At 45.5% G+C, this 14107-nt stretch overlaps 1 protein-coding gene across 1 annotated transcript in view; it reads right to left on the bottom strand.

Moving 5' to 3' along the window:
• The window catches only part of abca2 (ATP-binding cassette, sub-family A (ABC1), member 2), a 58695-nt gene that overhangs the window by 8210 nt on the left and 36378 nt on the right, over positions 1-14107 (bottom strand). The window contains exons 16-33 of the mRNA XM_037481869.2: positions 13220-13410; positions 12440-12590; positions 12122-12326; positions 11877-12041; positions 10971-11151; positions 10513-10725; positions 9867-10063; positions 9076-9249; positions 7037-7233; positions 5276-5396; positions 4816-5091; positions 3875-4096; positions 3448-3550; positions 2370-2695; positions 1656-1869; positions 642-747; positions 449-560; positions 244-304 (exon numbers count right to left, since the gene is read on the bottom strand). Coding sequence (XP_037337766.2) covers positions 244-304; positions 449-560; positions 642-747; positions 1656-1869; positions 2370-2695; positions 3448-3550; positions 3875-4096; positions 4816-5091; positions 5276-5396; positions 7037-7233; positions 9076-9249; positions 9867-10063; positions 10513-10725; positions 10971-11151; positions 11877-12041; positions 12122-12326; positions 12440-12590; positions 13220-13410 — 3215 coding nt within the window. The remainder of the gene's footprint in view (positions 1-243; positions 305-448; positions 561-641; positions 748-1655; positions 1870-2369; positions 2696-3447; positions 3551-3874; positions 4097-4815; positions 5092-5275; positions 5397-7036; positions 7234-9075; positions 9250-9866; positions 10064-10512; positions 10726-10970; positions 11152-11876; positions 12042-12121; positions 12327-12439; positions 12591-13219; positions 13411-14107) is intronic.

The following is a 14107-nucleotide window of genomic DNA, read 5'->3' as shown; positions in this document are numbered from 1 at the left end:
GGGGTAGAGCAAAGGAAAGGGGAAATGAGACAAGGAAAGGGAAGAGGAAATAGGAGAGATCACACGACATTTACACTAAGATGTAAACAATCCAACAAAAAACATCCATAATAATTCATCCTATGGCTATTTCCTTCGTCATCTATAAACTAAGGAAAGGACAAAACCACAAAATGAGCCCTGCCTTGTAATCTGTCCTTCCAACTTTGAGCAAGGAAATGTCAGCGTTGCTGAGGAACTTACAAGTAGTCCAAAGACAGGCTGGCACTGGTTCGGTTCATTGGATGATTTGTCAGTGTGAAACCTGTAAAACACAAACAATACATGACGTAACAAGCAATTATACGCAGATGAGAGGAAGCAAAGCCCTGCTGAACCAGGTGTACTGAACAACACGTCAGATTATCAGAGACACATGCAGCCTCCAGCTCCATCCATGTAGGGTTACCGTAGGCAGCAGGGTTGCCCTTGGACGTGGGCAGGTTGGCGCGCAGGATGGCGTTGTTCAGGACGTTCAGGTACGTGGGCATGCTGTGGTAACCTTTGTTGTTGTACAGAACCTGCACACAGGCGATGCTCTATCAGAGGTGGCTCACACTGCATTTACCAGCTTCTAGTCCACTTGACGCTGCCCACCTTACCTGAGCAGATCTGCGAACTGCTATCTTGCGAACCATTGGAGGGATCTTCCTCCCAAAGGATGCTGGGATGGATTTCTGGATGTTCCCCACTGTTAAACCACCATATCTATTGAGAACAAAGTCAGTGAAAAAAGCCATTAGAACAAATGTATTAGCTATCAGATCAGTCTGCTACATTATGTTTACATGAAGACGCTTTATGCCAAAGGTTTATTCATATAATGACATTCATTTGAATGTCAAAGTAGTGACGGACAGTCAGCAGGCAAAGGTTTCAGGTGACCAATGCCGTCACGGAGGAATGCTGCCGTGACCAACGTGGGAGGAGCTACGTTTAAATGTCAATCACATACGGCTGCAGCACAAAGGTAACACCCACGAGTTAAGAGTAACTTGAAGAGAACAGCTTTGTAGGTGACTTTAGAGATTCTCTATTTCGCAAAACATGATATTATTCACATTGCATTTCCCTTGTAATGTATTGCTTCTGTCAGTTATGAAATTCCCATTTACTCAAGACTCAAAGTTGTTACCGTAGCAACAGCAGACCAGATGCACGCTTTTTGTCCTCACTACTGGAGTTCTTAAGCACTACTGGAAGCAGAGTTGAGAGGGAGGAGAGACAAACTAACCCAGCAAGAGCCAAGGCTAGAATAACTCCTAGTGGCTCCCGCGTCAAGGGGGAGACCCAGGAACCCAGTGGGACCCCGGTGGGACCCCCCTTTACATCAATGGTACTCAAACATCAGATAAGGGATGTTCACCCTATTAAAGATGTCGGCCATATTGCCCATGTTTTGTTTGTGTACAGGACTGAATATAACAATAATCTAATCTTGTTCAAACTATTGGTCAGTTGTTTTATCCTACCTATGGGAATATTTATTATTAACTAAAGACACAGTTTTTTTTAAAGTCATGTTATGTAGAAGAGCCATCCTGTTCCTGAAGGTGTCTTCCAAACCTTTATTTATCGAATTGATGCCAATGTCCCAAAATAAATAAAGGCCTCACCTGTGCAGGCGCAGTCTGTCTGACGTGAAGAGCAGATACTCAGAGACGTTCCGGCCTGTGATGTCCACCAGGATGTCGCCTGTAACCACCTTGGTGAGGGGGGGGCGTCCCCCCACGCCACTGGGGCAGGAGAAGCCCGTCCCCTGCATGGAGCAGGTACAACGCACCGCCTCGTGGATGGACAGGGGGAGCGTGGGCGGTGACGTCACAGGCTCTGAGTACAGAGAAAACAGTGGGCTTCAGCTCAAAAGAGCCTTTTCACGTTTCCCCTCGGTGGCAGAATCAGCACATGGTAAATAAAAGTAGAGTTTTGTGTTGAGTTTGGATGCCAACAATGGGAATATTAATTTATTGAACTATTTCAACTGTTCAATTGCAAACAGCGGAACAGTTGTACAATATGCAAATAAGCCTAATACGCAATGGGAGTTGAATATCTGTGATTGCAGCTGTAGTGCTCGTGAAGGCCAGGAACAGAAATGCTTGCTTATATTTGGATACGTTTACCTTTTGTTTTGCCGGGGTGGTCTGTTACAGACTAACATCTGGTTTACACTTTACACCGGTCACAAACCACGGGCTCAGCCAACAAAGGACTCCTCACAGTACAGAAGGCCTTTCTTAAAGCAGTTTAGAAATGTTGGATCCCGGGTTGATTGTGGAAATCAATGTTTAGCTGCAAAGACGGAAAGCAGTCTGTTGTGATGGACTCACCGTGGACGGTGGTAGGAGGGGCCACTGTGTAGTTCCACAGTCCGTCCTCAAAGCGAGGATCCGGGTCGTCGGACGGCGCCGGGGAAGGAGGTGGGGGGACGAAGTTGGAGAGAGGGACTCCCTGGGTGAAGGAGTCCAGACACATTGAAACAAAGTAGCGGGCAGCCAGGGTCTTGGAATTGTTGGCGCTGGGGTTGAGGGTCTGGGCCAGTTGGTCCAGGGTGCTGTTGAAAGGGGTTTTTAGGACGCAGGTGGCCCCCACTCCCGAGGGCAAACGGAGGGTGTTGATGATCTTCTGTGGGCTGGCGTCTGGGGACACCTTACTCCTGAGAGGGGATGGGGGGGGGGACACTGCAAAATGTAATTTATTCATGCTGTGTTCACTTTTCTTTTCTTCTTCTTCTAATCCATGACACTGTGTAGCCTACTACTTATAATAATTATCGATTTAACTAACAAAAGATTTAGAGGGGGGGCGGCACGGTGGTGTTGTGGTTAGCACTGTCGCCTCGCTAAGGTCCTGGGTTCGACTCCAACCAGTGGTCTTTCTGTGTGGAGTCTGCATGTTCTCCCTGTGTCTGCGTGGGTTCTTTCTGGTTCTCCGGCTTCCTCCCACAGTCCAAAGACATGCTCTGGGGATTAGGTTGATTGGGAACTCTAAATTGCCCGTAGGTATATGGATGTGAGTTTGTTTCTTGCCCTGTGATTGGCTAGCGACTGATCCAGGGTGTACCCTGTCTCCCGCCCGAAATTGTCTGGGATAGACTCCAGCCCCCCCGCGACCCTGTGTGCATGATAAGTGGTTTGAAGATGGATGGATGGGAAGATTTCGGGGGGTCATCTGGGTGTAAAAGCCCACATGGTAAAAACAAACTAGGGGAGAACCCTGTGCAGGTTGTGCATGGCTTTTACGTTTATATTAAACTGAGACACCAAATATTTGACTCTTTTTTACCACATCGGCATGTCAGAATTGTCATTGTGAGCACGTCTCTGACCATGCTGACAGTTTATTCCAAAGCTGTCAGGTGTGAGCTCTGTTCGTGTGACCCTATCGCAGTGAATGACAGGCTCCTACCAGTACTGGGGTCGGTCTTCGTTGGCATAGGGGATGAAGTTGCCTCTGGGTTGGGTGTAGTTATGGTACTGAGAAGGGGACAAGATCAGCGGTGGCAGATCTCCTGAAAACGTGATGGACGGAAAGATCACCAACCTGTGACTAATAACAATGAAGATCACCGAGCATGCTTAGTTAGAGCACTGTAAGAAATAAAAACAGAATATGTACATTAAGCAAGAGCCTGGATCTGGATCTGGAGATACTTTCAACTTAAGACACAAAGGGTCAAAGGGTAAAGGGTCCTGGTTTAGAATGATAAAGGTCAAACAGAAGTAAATGCAGGAGATCACAGGGACTCTGTTGGTTTTTATTCACTCTTAGCAGCAACTGATTCAATGCTGTTGGTCTAAAGAGGCAGCGCATGAATGCAAATGTCAAATCTCACCAATCTCCGGCACGGATAAGGCCACGGTCATGGCCACACAGACGAAGAAGGCGGGGAGGAGGATCTGAGAGAAGAGGCCCTTGGTGTTCCTCTTGGCACAGTGGAACCTCTTGACAATGAGGCCATGGAACTGACTCAGCTTTAACCACCAACCCTCCAGCTTCAGGCTGCTCTGCCCCTCCAGGACCTCTGGCTCTGGGCACAGGGGGTTCTCTGCGTCCCCTGGAGGTCAAGAGGTGGGAAAAATGGTCAAATGAATGATGGGGTTCTGTGCAGACCATTGCCATCAGGGGGCAATTAACAACTGTGCAGTGCTTCAAAAGTAACTTGAATAAAAATGTAATGACTGTTATGTAAAGGCTTTAGTTGCATATTATCGCCCATGCATTCCTTTTCAATTATATCTATAGTTAGTTCACTCACTTGTAGCATCACCAAAGCTTCAGAGAGTGTCTGAACACCAATATCCACTCAACAGCTGAGCCCCCCCCCTCCCCCACACATACACATAATAAAGCACACTAAAACACTGATATATTCCTTATTTTTTGTTGTGTTCAGTGTATTGTTATCTTGGTCATTATACATATATTATTTTGTAGAAGTGGACTCTCTGCCTCCTCCTGGTTGGTCACAGGCCTGAGCCTGTATCTGCTTCATGAGTGGAAACAACATGGATTTGGTGCGGCTGTGTTGTTTTCCAATAGGAGCATAATACTCAGAAGAAAAAGGAAGAAACGTTTGAAGTTAGTCCTCAACCAGGAGGAGTACAGTGTGGAGAGTTGTGACCACGGGAGGAAACCTCAGGGCAATGATGAAGAAGATTGCTGATTAAGTGAGTTCCCCCGACGCTTCTAGTACATTGAGTGCAAGGACACATTATGTGATGCCTCAACCCCTGGTTGGAGGCTCGGATCACATCTGGCATCCTGTGGTCTTACCCCTCAGGCTGGCAGAGTCAGACTCTTGGCCGTTGTCAAAGAGTGGGCAGTAATCTCCATAGAAGTCTGCGTACAGTCCCCCTTCATCCCCCCTCACTGAGCCGATGGACGAGGAGGATTTCAGGGAGGACTGGCTCTGACTCAGCCTGGAGCCCTTCACCAGATTACTCAGCTCCACCTCCGGCTTCTCACTCTCCACTGAAGGTCCCGTCTCCCCCTGTGGCGCCCCCAGCCCTCCTGACCCCACTGAGCTGCCCCCTGGGGAACCCTTCATGTCTGCCAAAGGACAGAGAGACAAGGACAAGATTCTACAATCTAGGTCTAAAGTCAGGGCTTTAAATCAGGCAGTTCACACTTTGCAGGAATCTATTATTGTTGAGAAATGACTAATTGATGCAACTAAACCCTTAAGTGGGTGAGTGGAGCTATCAGGAGACACATGAGAGAAACATTGTCTCACCAGCGTCACTGTTCTCCAGGGACTGGTCCTCCTCAGACACTTTGAGGAAAACCTCCTCCAGGGTGGTGTCCATTACCCCAAAGCTGGTCAGAGCCAGGCTGTCCAAGCTCTGCTCCAAAGCCTGCAGGAACACAACACAAAGGACTCCACAGTGTGTTCAATGGCAACATGGCCTGTAAGTCGCATCACAAAATGCTACAGAACAACAATCAGTCAGGCAGGTTTGACCCGATCACCTCCAGGGGCCTCATCATCTTAGCTTAGCATATCAAGTTATCAAATATACTAATAGGCCATCCACTACACAGTGTTCTACTGAACCACTCAGAAGCTCTTTTATTCCAGCAGCACCTTTAGGTTTAGCACCTTTTTGATGTCCATCATGTGTAATAAGGCAGCTTCTGGTTTGGTTTGTTCCTTGTCTGTTGTGCTCTGTGTGACTGGGTCTAGTGTCTGTGGCAAATGAGTTTCTCCACTGGAGATTAATAAAGTTTTCAAATTCTAATTCTAATTATATTGATTTGATAATGTTTTTACTACGACTGTCCAGCCACGGTGGAGCCTCTGGATTAGAGATTAGAGAGTTTATCTTGGACCTATTTATCACACACAGTTCTATTCACAATATTAATAAGATCTAGTATTATTAGTAGTAGTATCATTTTTTAATATTTAGCATTTTCCTATTCATTTGTGTATGTCGAGGGTGTAAATATTCTTTATCTATAAGATAATTGACATAATATTGCCTACTGCTTAGATAGATACTAAGAAGGCTTTACTGGGGCTGGAGAGGTCTCCACAGCGGGGGAGGACAGTGAGATTATTGATGAAATAACATGTGGAAATGTCCTGTTGTTTGGACCAGGTGGCCAGGTCCCGTCTAGTTCTTAGCGCCGGTTAGCTTGACTAACTTAGCCCTAAGCATGCCCCGAAGGGTTTATGTTCAATCAGAGGCAGAGTTGGAGTCATCAGTTCTGATTCTCTCCCAGGGTGCTCCCTGGGGATCCTTGGGATGAATGAAGCATCCATTTATGCTTAAACTTTGTGCTTGCTGTCCCCTCCATCCCTACAGGGGAGGGGCGGGGGGATGTTGGCCATCCACCTGACGGTTATGTGGCAATGTGCATTTGACTCTTATTCTTATTCATTACCAATAATATCCATAGATTGTGTTTGTGATTGTTCACGAAGCACAATCACAAAGCAGGAGTGTCTGGTATAGGATTAGCTTTATGCTTTACAATACTTCAATAATATAGTATTATTTAATCACTTTTGTATGTTGTTGTCAACAGATTGTTTTGGCCACTTCCCACTGGTATTATTTCAAAGTTATTGTTCTCATGACGTTTGTGTTGTTCCTGTTTTATTTGGTAGTTTCCTGCCTTGTGTCCCTGGTTAACATCACTTCCTGCCCTGGTGTGATTGCCTGCCCTGTCCCTGCTTGTTTCCCCTTGTGTCCAATCCCCTTCACCCCCCAGTGTATTTAAACCATGTGTGTCTCTCTGGTCGTCGGTCTGTTCGTGCTTTTGGTTTCGTCGTACCCCTGATGCTGGGCTTGGATGTCCCTGTTTCCTGCTTGCTCTGAGGCATTTTGCATCTTAGTTCTTAAAAAGTAATTTTGTTTAAAACCTGCTCTGCAGTTGAGTCCTCCTGTTGCAAATCTTCTACATCCCCCAACCACACTCTCTAGTGATGGAGAAAGTGAATGTGCCAGTTTGTGAATGACTTCTGTCTGTTCATCCCATGATGAGGTACCTTGAACAGCCTCTCGAAGCAGCCCTTCTTGACAGCCTCAGAGGGAAGGACGTAGGACAACTCAGTGTTGGTGTCCGACACCAGAAGACACGACGCCACAAACTGGCGAATAAACTGGGTGACCCGAGCCTCTGAGCAAGGGGACAGAGATGAGGCTGGAGACAGAGACGAAGGAGGCTGCAGCTGGCTGCCCTGTCCTGCAGGATGAAAGGAAAGCGCACAACGTGATGGATGGAATAATGAGGCTCAGGAAATTACGAGACAGGTAAGAAAAAGGCACAGAAATCATGGTGCCTTCAATAAAAAGCACAGTAGAAGTGGGTTGAGAAGAGGTTGTAGGCACATTGTCACCTTGAGTGAGGAGGTGAGGTGGTAACATTCACCACACAACCTCAAGTACAACCAAATGTATTCACATACAGCAAATTGTTTCCTCAATAACAATACAACACAACTGTAACACTTTTAACCCTTCTCATTGTCATTTTAAATCGATCACATCATTTTTAAAGTAAAGAAGGCTTTTCTAACGTCCATCCAGGATAAACATCCAGCAATTTTCTTGCAGTAATTATTCTGAATGAATAAGTGCAAACACACAAAATTTGACAGAGAGGCCAGGAACAAATGGATGAAGTGTTTGTGTGAGATAATATAAATGACATGTGAAAAATCATTACATAAAAGGATTTGGCTTTTAACAAATAGCAAAGCATTTATTTGCCACCACTGTGATATTGCTTGTCCCAACAAAAGAGACCCATTAACCTCCTACAATCGGTGCAATGCATTATTTATTGGGCCGGATCATGAACCAGCCATTCTCAACTGGACCCCCACTTTTTATTGAACAATCTTTTCTTTATCTTCCTTTCCTCTTTATTTTTTGGTTTCATGATTTTCCTCCACCTGTTCTGTGCAGTTCTATCAACTGAGACAGCGCAGCTAAACCAAGGAAGCGCACAGTCACCGAAGCGTTAAATAGTCGTTGTGGTCCGTGTCAGTGACAAGAACCTCCGCTGCCCCCACAGTGACCGAGTGATCTGGGTCATTATGTCACGTTAATAACCGCCATGTCCATTGTCCATTGCCCATGTCTGTTTGGTGCACGCGAAAAAAAATAAAAAGAAAGAAAAAAATGTTGTCTCGTTAACGAAAGTTAGCATTGATTTAATCATAGTTTTTATTTTTTAAGATCAGTTTTCGTCTCGCCTTAGTCATGGGAAAAGGTCGTTAATGAATATTTTTCATCATAGTTTTCGTCAACAAAATGAACACTCCTCCATCACCGTGTGGTACGCTGCAGCCACAGCCAAGGACAAGGGCAGGCTGCAGCATGTCATCCGCTCTGCAGAGAGGGTGATTGACTGCAATCTGCTGTCTCTCCAGGACTTCATCCTGCCACACTAACAGTTTCTTCCCATCGGCAGTCAGGCTCATCAACAGAGCCCGGCCCCCCCCCTGACTAACTCTTTCACTTGTCACTTTCTGTTAGCTGGTGCACTTTATCTTTTTTTATTTTTTAACTTAACTAACCCGTAGCTTTAGATTCCTAACCCATAACATATATTTCACTATATTTTATTATATTTTTATCTTATTTCTGCACTCTATTGTTTGTTGTCCATTGTTGTACTGTCTGCCGTCATGCACCAACCGCCAAGTCAAATTCCATGTATGTATGACATATGATGGCAATAAACGATTCCTGATTCCTGAGTAGGACCACGTCTGTGTGGAATAAGACTAGATCAGGCTAGAATAGGAACAGACCACTGAGAATGGGCTTTTCTGCCTTAACTAACAAATACAGCCTGGTCACATCCAGCAGGTGTTTCCAAGTATCCTTACTCAAATAGGGTTACAAATGTTACATATTAGGATCATATCGAGGCAATTATCAAATGTTCATTCGTTTAGATAATTCCTTTTTCAGTACAGTATACTGGGAGATACATAACATTTGTTTTTGATGCTGAAATGGACTAAAAAGGGGTTGAAATTGGGTCAGTTTAGAACCGAACAGAAAGCACACTCACCTCTGCCTTCACTCTGCTTTTTCACTAGCGTCAGCTTGTACCCGTCTCCGTAGGTGCTCTTCAGGAAGAGCGGCGAGCCGCAGCACTTGAGTTTTCCGTGTGAGATGATAGCGATGCGATCTCCCAGAAGGTCTGCTTCGTCCATGTGGTGGGTGGACAGCAGTATTGTACGACCTAGGGCAGAGGTACAACATATACTTCAATGTACGGCACGTGGTTTGTGCTGCAATCACCAACGCTGATGCTACATTTCCTATTGACATTAGCATGATACCCTTTGATAATGCAGATACCGAGTATGTATGTTTCTGCATAAATTGGATGTGGAAGTTTGTGCAACAACTAATGCCAGCTTTGTGCAACAGAGCAGGTGACCCGATATCAAAAGATACTTGGGGAGTTAGTGAGCAGTCCTTTTATGGATGGATGGGTCAAACAAACACAGGACTTCCATCCAGGACACCGCGGTCAGTGTCCCCTAAGACACCAGAGGAACGTGTCGACTTTACTCCTTTTCGATACAAAGTCCCACTAGTCATGATCGGGACAGTCGCTATGTGACATTCGAGGAATAGTCTTAAGAGGTGTGTCTTTAGTTTGCGGCAGAAGTTACCTTCCCTACAGGACGAGACTTTACCTGGTTTCTTTACTAAACAGACCAAATATCGTGTGGCATTTAAGCATCTCCTTATATGACAGCATGTCCTGTCTGTCTCTACATGGTCACGCGTTCACCATCCTCCTCAGAAATGGGGCAAGCACTAGATGTCCTCTGACCAGTTCTCACTCACCCTGTTTGTACTTAAGGATGAGGTCCCAGATGGCCCTGCGAGCGTAGGGGTCGACCCCCGCTGTGGGCTCGTCCAGGATGACGGCCCTGGAGCCCCCGACGAAGGCAATGGCCACGGAGAGCTTCCTCTTCATCCCGCCAGACAAAGTCTGCACCAGGCTGTGGCGTTTGTTGGACAACTCCAGGTCAACGATCATCCTGGACATGGAGCAAAGCAACAACATCCATATCAGGGATTATAACTACAGTCCTACAGGATCTACAACAGAAGGACTAAACACAATAACAGAGAAGCCAAGATGAATAAATACAACATCCAAACATCTGCGTGCCGTGCCATGAACTTAAGGTACATTTAAACAGTACTAATCATATCAGTGGAACAATAGATTCATTCCATATTCCATCACTGTGCTACTCCCAGTTCTTCTGTTTAACAGAAATATTTTCATTCACTTATTCATCTTAATCTCAATTAATCTTTTTTGCAACATAGTTATATTCAAAGAGGGTACTTTTTTATATTATGTTTTATATTATATTGTGTCTGGTAGTATTTTGTTTGTATTTGTCATTGCACACTTGCCTATTTGAATGGATCGTCTTTCCTTGTAATGTTTAATTTGTCTCGCATGAACAGAACTCACTTGTCCATCTCCTTGCGTATGTCTTCTTCCGCCATGCCTTTGAGCCTGGAGTAGAACCACAGGTGCTCCTCCACACTCAGCTTGTCAAAGAGGACATTGTGCTGGGGACACATTCCCAGGTTCTGTCGAATCCGCTCCATCTCCGTGCGTATGTCGTGACCATATATGGTGGCAGAGCCAGAGGTGGGCGGGAACAAGCCGGTCAGGATGGACCTATGACGTGTGGGAAGTCGGTAGAAGTAGCAGCCGTCAAACAATTTCTACGTTGTTCCCCTCAACATATTTTTCACTGGAGCGTCCAACATAAGTGAACACAGTTAAAAGGGCACAACACCTTACAATATATGTATTTATAACCAGTATTTGCATTGAACAATCATCTCCAGTGGTGACTTTTGTAATCACACACATGCTCATGCAAAAGCACACACACACACACACAAAGTGGTCCCCCTCACATGGTTGTGGTCTTGCCAGCGCCGTTGTGTCCCAGGAAGGAAACTACCTGGTTCTCGTGCAGGTTGAGGCTCAGTTTGTTGAGGGCCAGTTTACTGCCGGTCTTGTACACCTTGGTCAGTTTGTCGATACAAACCACCAACGGCAGGTGGCTCGGCTCCTCCTCTATGCCGCGCATCTCCTCTGGGCCGACGACAAAAGACACAGCGACAAGTGGTGCAGGAAGACGGGGCTTTTCTTCAAGCTATTGCCAGGAAACCCTTTAGCCGTTACTGTGCACTAAAGCAGCAATGAGCCCTTCAGCAAAACCCCTCATTTCACTGCGTCTTCTTTGCACTCACTCCCCTAACCATGGACTGTATCTGCTGGCCTCCAGCTTTCTGTTGAAATGTGACTTTTAGAGTAACTGTGCTGCAGTCAGTGTACTGCAACTCAGGACACAAGATTATTATCATATTTACATTCAAAATGGTCAGTCCCCTTGGACCCGGAGTCACCCGTAATCAATATTTATGACCTTTGATAATGACAGCTAGAAAATAATGTACAAAATTCTAATATGGAAACATGGATTCACACGAATTCTAGCGGCGTCTCTTTGTGCATATAGGTCTGATTCGATTATTGGTGCACAGACTACTGTTAACTTTTTTGTCAGGACTAATTTTTACAAAAAATTAAATCCCTAGAAAATCGATTCATAATGCGTTGTTATTTATCCAAAGTAACAAGGACTCGGTTCCTAAAGGTAACTCGTCAATTTTGTAGCATCACAATGTTAATCCTTAAACTCATGGAGATTATTATACATATTAAATATATAGAATTGTTGACATAAGTTACATAAAAGTCACAATAGTGTTGATCATATCATATCTAGAGAACATGAAATAAGTATTTGTCTGTACCAGATCTCCGCTGGTCCATGGCACAAGCCTGGTCTTCCTCCATCACACTGAGCCTGGCAGCCCCGCCTCCACACCACGGCCAATCCCAGGTCTCGACACGCCCACTTCCTGACCAGTAGGACCTTTGCAAAGGGAAGTACCAAGGACGGGGAAGCCCATACATTCCTATAAGAGAGGGAAAACCCTTTTTAATTTGATCCATCTTACAGATTTGCTGGGGGAGGACTTGGACAATGGTTGTCTACCTGGATGCACAGCCTCTATGTACCAAGTGAGCACCCCGTACACACCGGCGTCGATTATCAGCATCATCATGGACAGACCCAGGTTAAAGTCATCGCCTTCTACCGGGGACTGGCTGATAGTCCTCCACTGGATGCCAACACCTGCCACCTCGTACAGCGCAAAGTACTTGGAGCCCAGGCCGAATGCTGTGGTGGACATTAGAGACTGGGGGGGGGGGTCAGAGAAGTATCACCTGGACTATTCCTCACAGCAACAACACACTAAGCAAAGTTAGTTAGATTCAAACCAAAAGGTGGAAAAAATAGACAGGGCCTTACAGCGATGCACTTTTCAAAGGCAGTGATCTTATCATGGGCCACCTCCTCCCTAATGGCCACATACATGTAGGGTACGTAGCTGAGGAAGTAGATGATTCCTCCACAAGCTGAAGCCAGCTTGGCTTTAGAATAGATTACTGACACCAAAAAACTGGAAAACAAAGGAAAGTTACACATACTCATTTAGTCGTAGGATTGGAATGGTGACCTTAGGGTAGTTTAAAACACACACAAACATATTTAATGTCCTACACTTACAGTGTATACATTTATTCATTAACATTGGGGAGGAACCAAACGCAGGAGGCGGAACCAAGCGCAGGAGGCGGATCTCCACTCTCCGATTGGGGGAGGTGATAAAGGGTGATAAAGCGGCTGTTATTTTGACCTTGTTATTAAAAAGGACCCTTTTTGTTATATAATTACTACCTTCGAGCCTCCTGTTTTAACACCTGAATCTGGCCTCCCTCCCCCCGGTTGCCACAACCGAAATACAATAGACTGTGATGAAACAAAATAAAAATAAAAAGTTAAAAGAATATTCATTTTATTAATAATTGACATGTCATAATAATGAAATGGCTTTGCCCACCAAAAATACTTTTTTATTAACTGTACTACAGTGTTGACACACCTGTGTTCTATAATTTTCCCTTCACCCTGTCCCATTGATATTTACACTGTGCATGTGTATGCACACGTGCAGAGGATCAGCTGTGAAAACCGCAGCATGCGGGGGAGTGTTATTCAAAGAGCATTTAATGGAACAAGAGGTCTCACCAGAACATGATGGTGGCCACGGCGTAGATGGTGAGGAAGAGCCAGATGATGAAGGGGTCACTGTGGAGCAGCACCCTGCCGTACTTCAAGATGGCCGTCAGCGCGGTGACCGAAATGGAGAGCTGAACGAAGCCGGTGATGAACCAGGCCACCCAGTGGACGGCGTTGTTCAGACCCATCATCTTCATCACCTGAGAGGGCGGGATGGTGCTTAGTGTGTTCTACTGCCCTGCACTACTGGGGGTTTGGTCATTCAGGTAGTGAGTCTGATCGAAAATAATGGGATTTAAAGGACTGCTGCAGGGCTTTTCCATTGCTCCTAGATAAAGGAATAGGCCCATTGGAGGAACTCTATGTGTTCAAAGGTGAAACCAGATATAACACCTAGCGAATTCATCTGCCGGGCTTCCCAAGCGGGATCCTTCATCCTTGGTGTTGTCGTCATTACCGCAATTATGTTATGTCTTTGCTACTTGCCTCATCGCCCACCCGTCTGATATATATATATATATAAAGCTTTCCTTCTCGAAGTGATATATATATATATATATATCACTTCGAGAAGGAAAGCTCTTTTATAAATAAAAGTCCCATCACAGATCCAGTGGGATGAACTATCGTAATAAAAAACTGCCTTGCGAAATCTCTTTTTCTTTGCAGCGCCAGCCTCACTGCTCATTTTAACAGATAGGACAGCTCTCACCTCACTGCTCCGCTCTGGCCACCCGGGCACACACTGGTCTGATGCGTTAACAACAACTGGGAGTTTTTTTGCGCGTCATTGACTTAGGAGGCTGTGATTGGAAATCGGGACTGGAGCTGTCCCGGACGGGACAAATCATAATTTATAATAATGCCCATAATTCGGGATGCCCCGGGTAATACGGG

The sequence above is a fragment of the Pungitius pungitius genome, chromosome 5, assembly GCF_949316345.1.
Source record: "Pungitius pungitius chromosome 5, fPunPun2.1, whole genome shotgun sequence".
NCBI lineage: Eukaryota > Metazoa > Chordata > Actinopteri > Perciformes > Gasterosteidae > Pungitius > Pungitius pungitius.
This window is presented reverse-complemented; position numbering and strand designations above follow the sequence as displayed.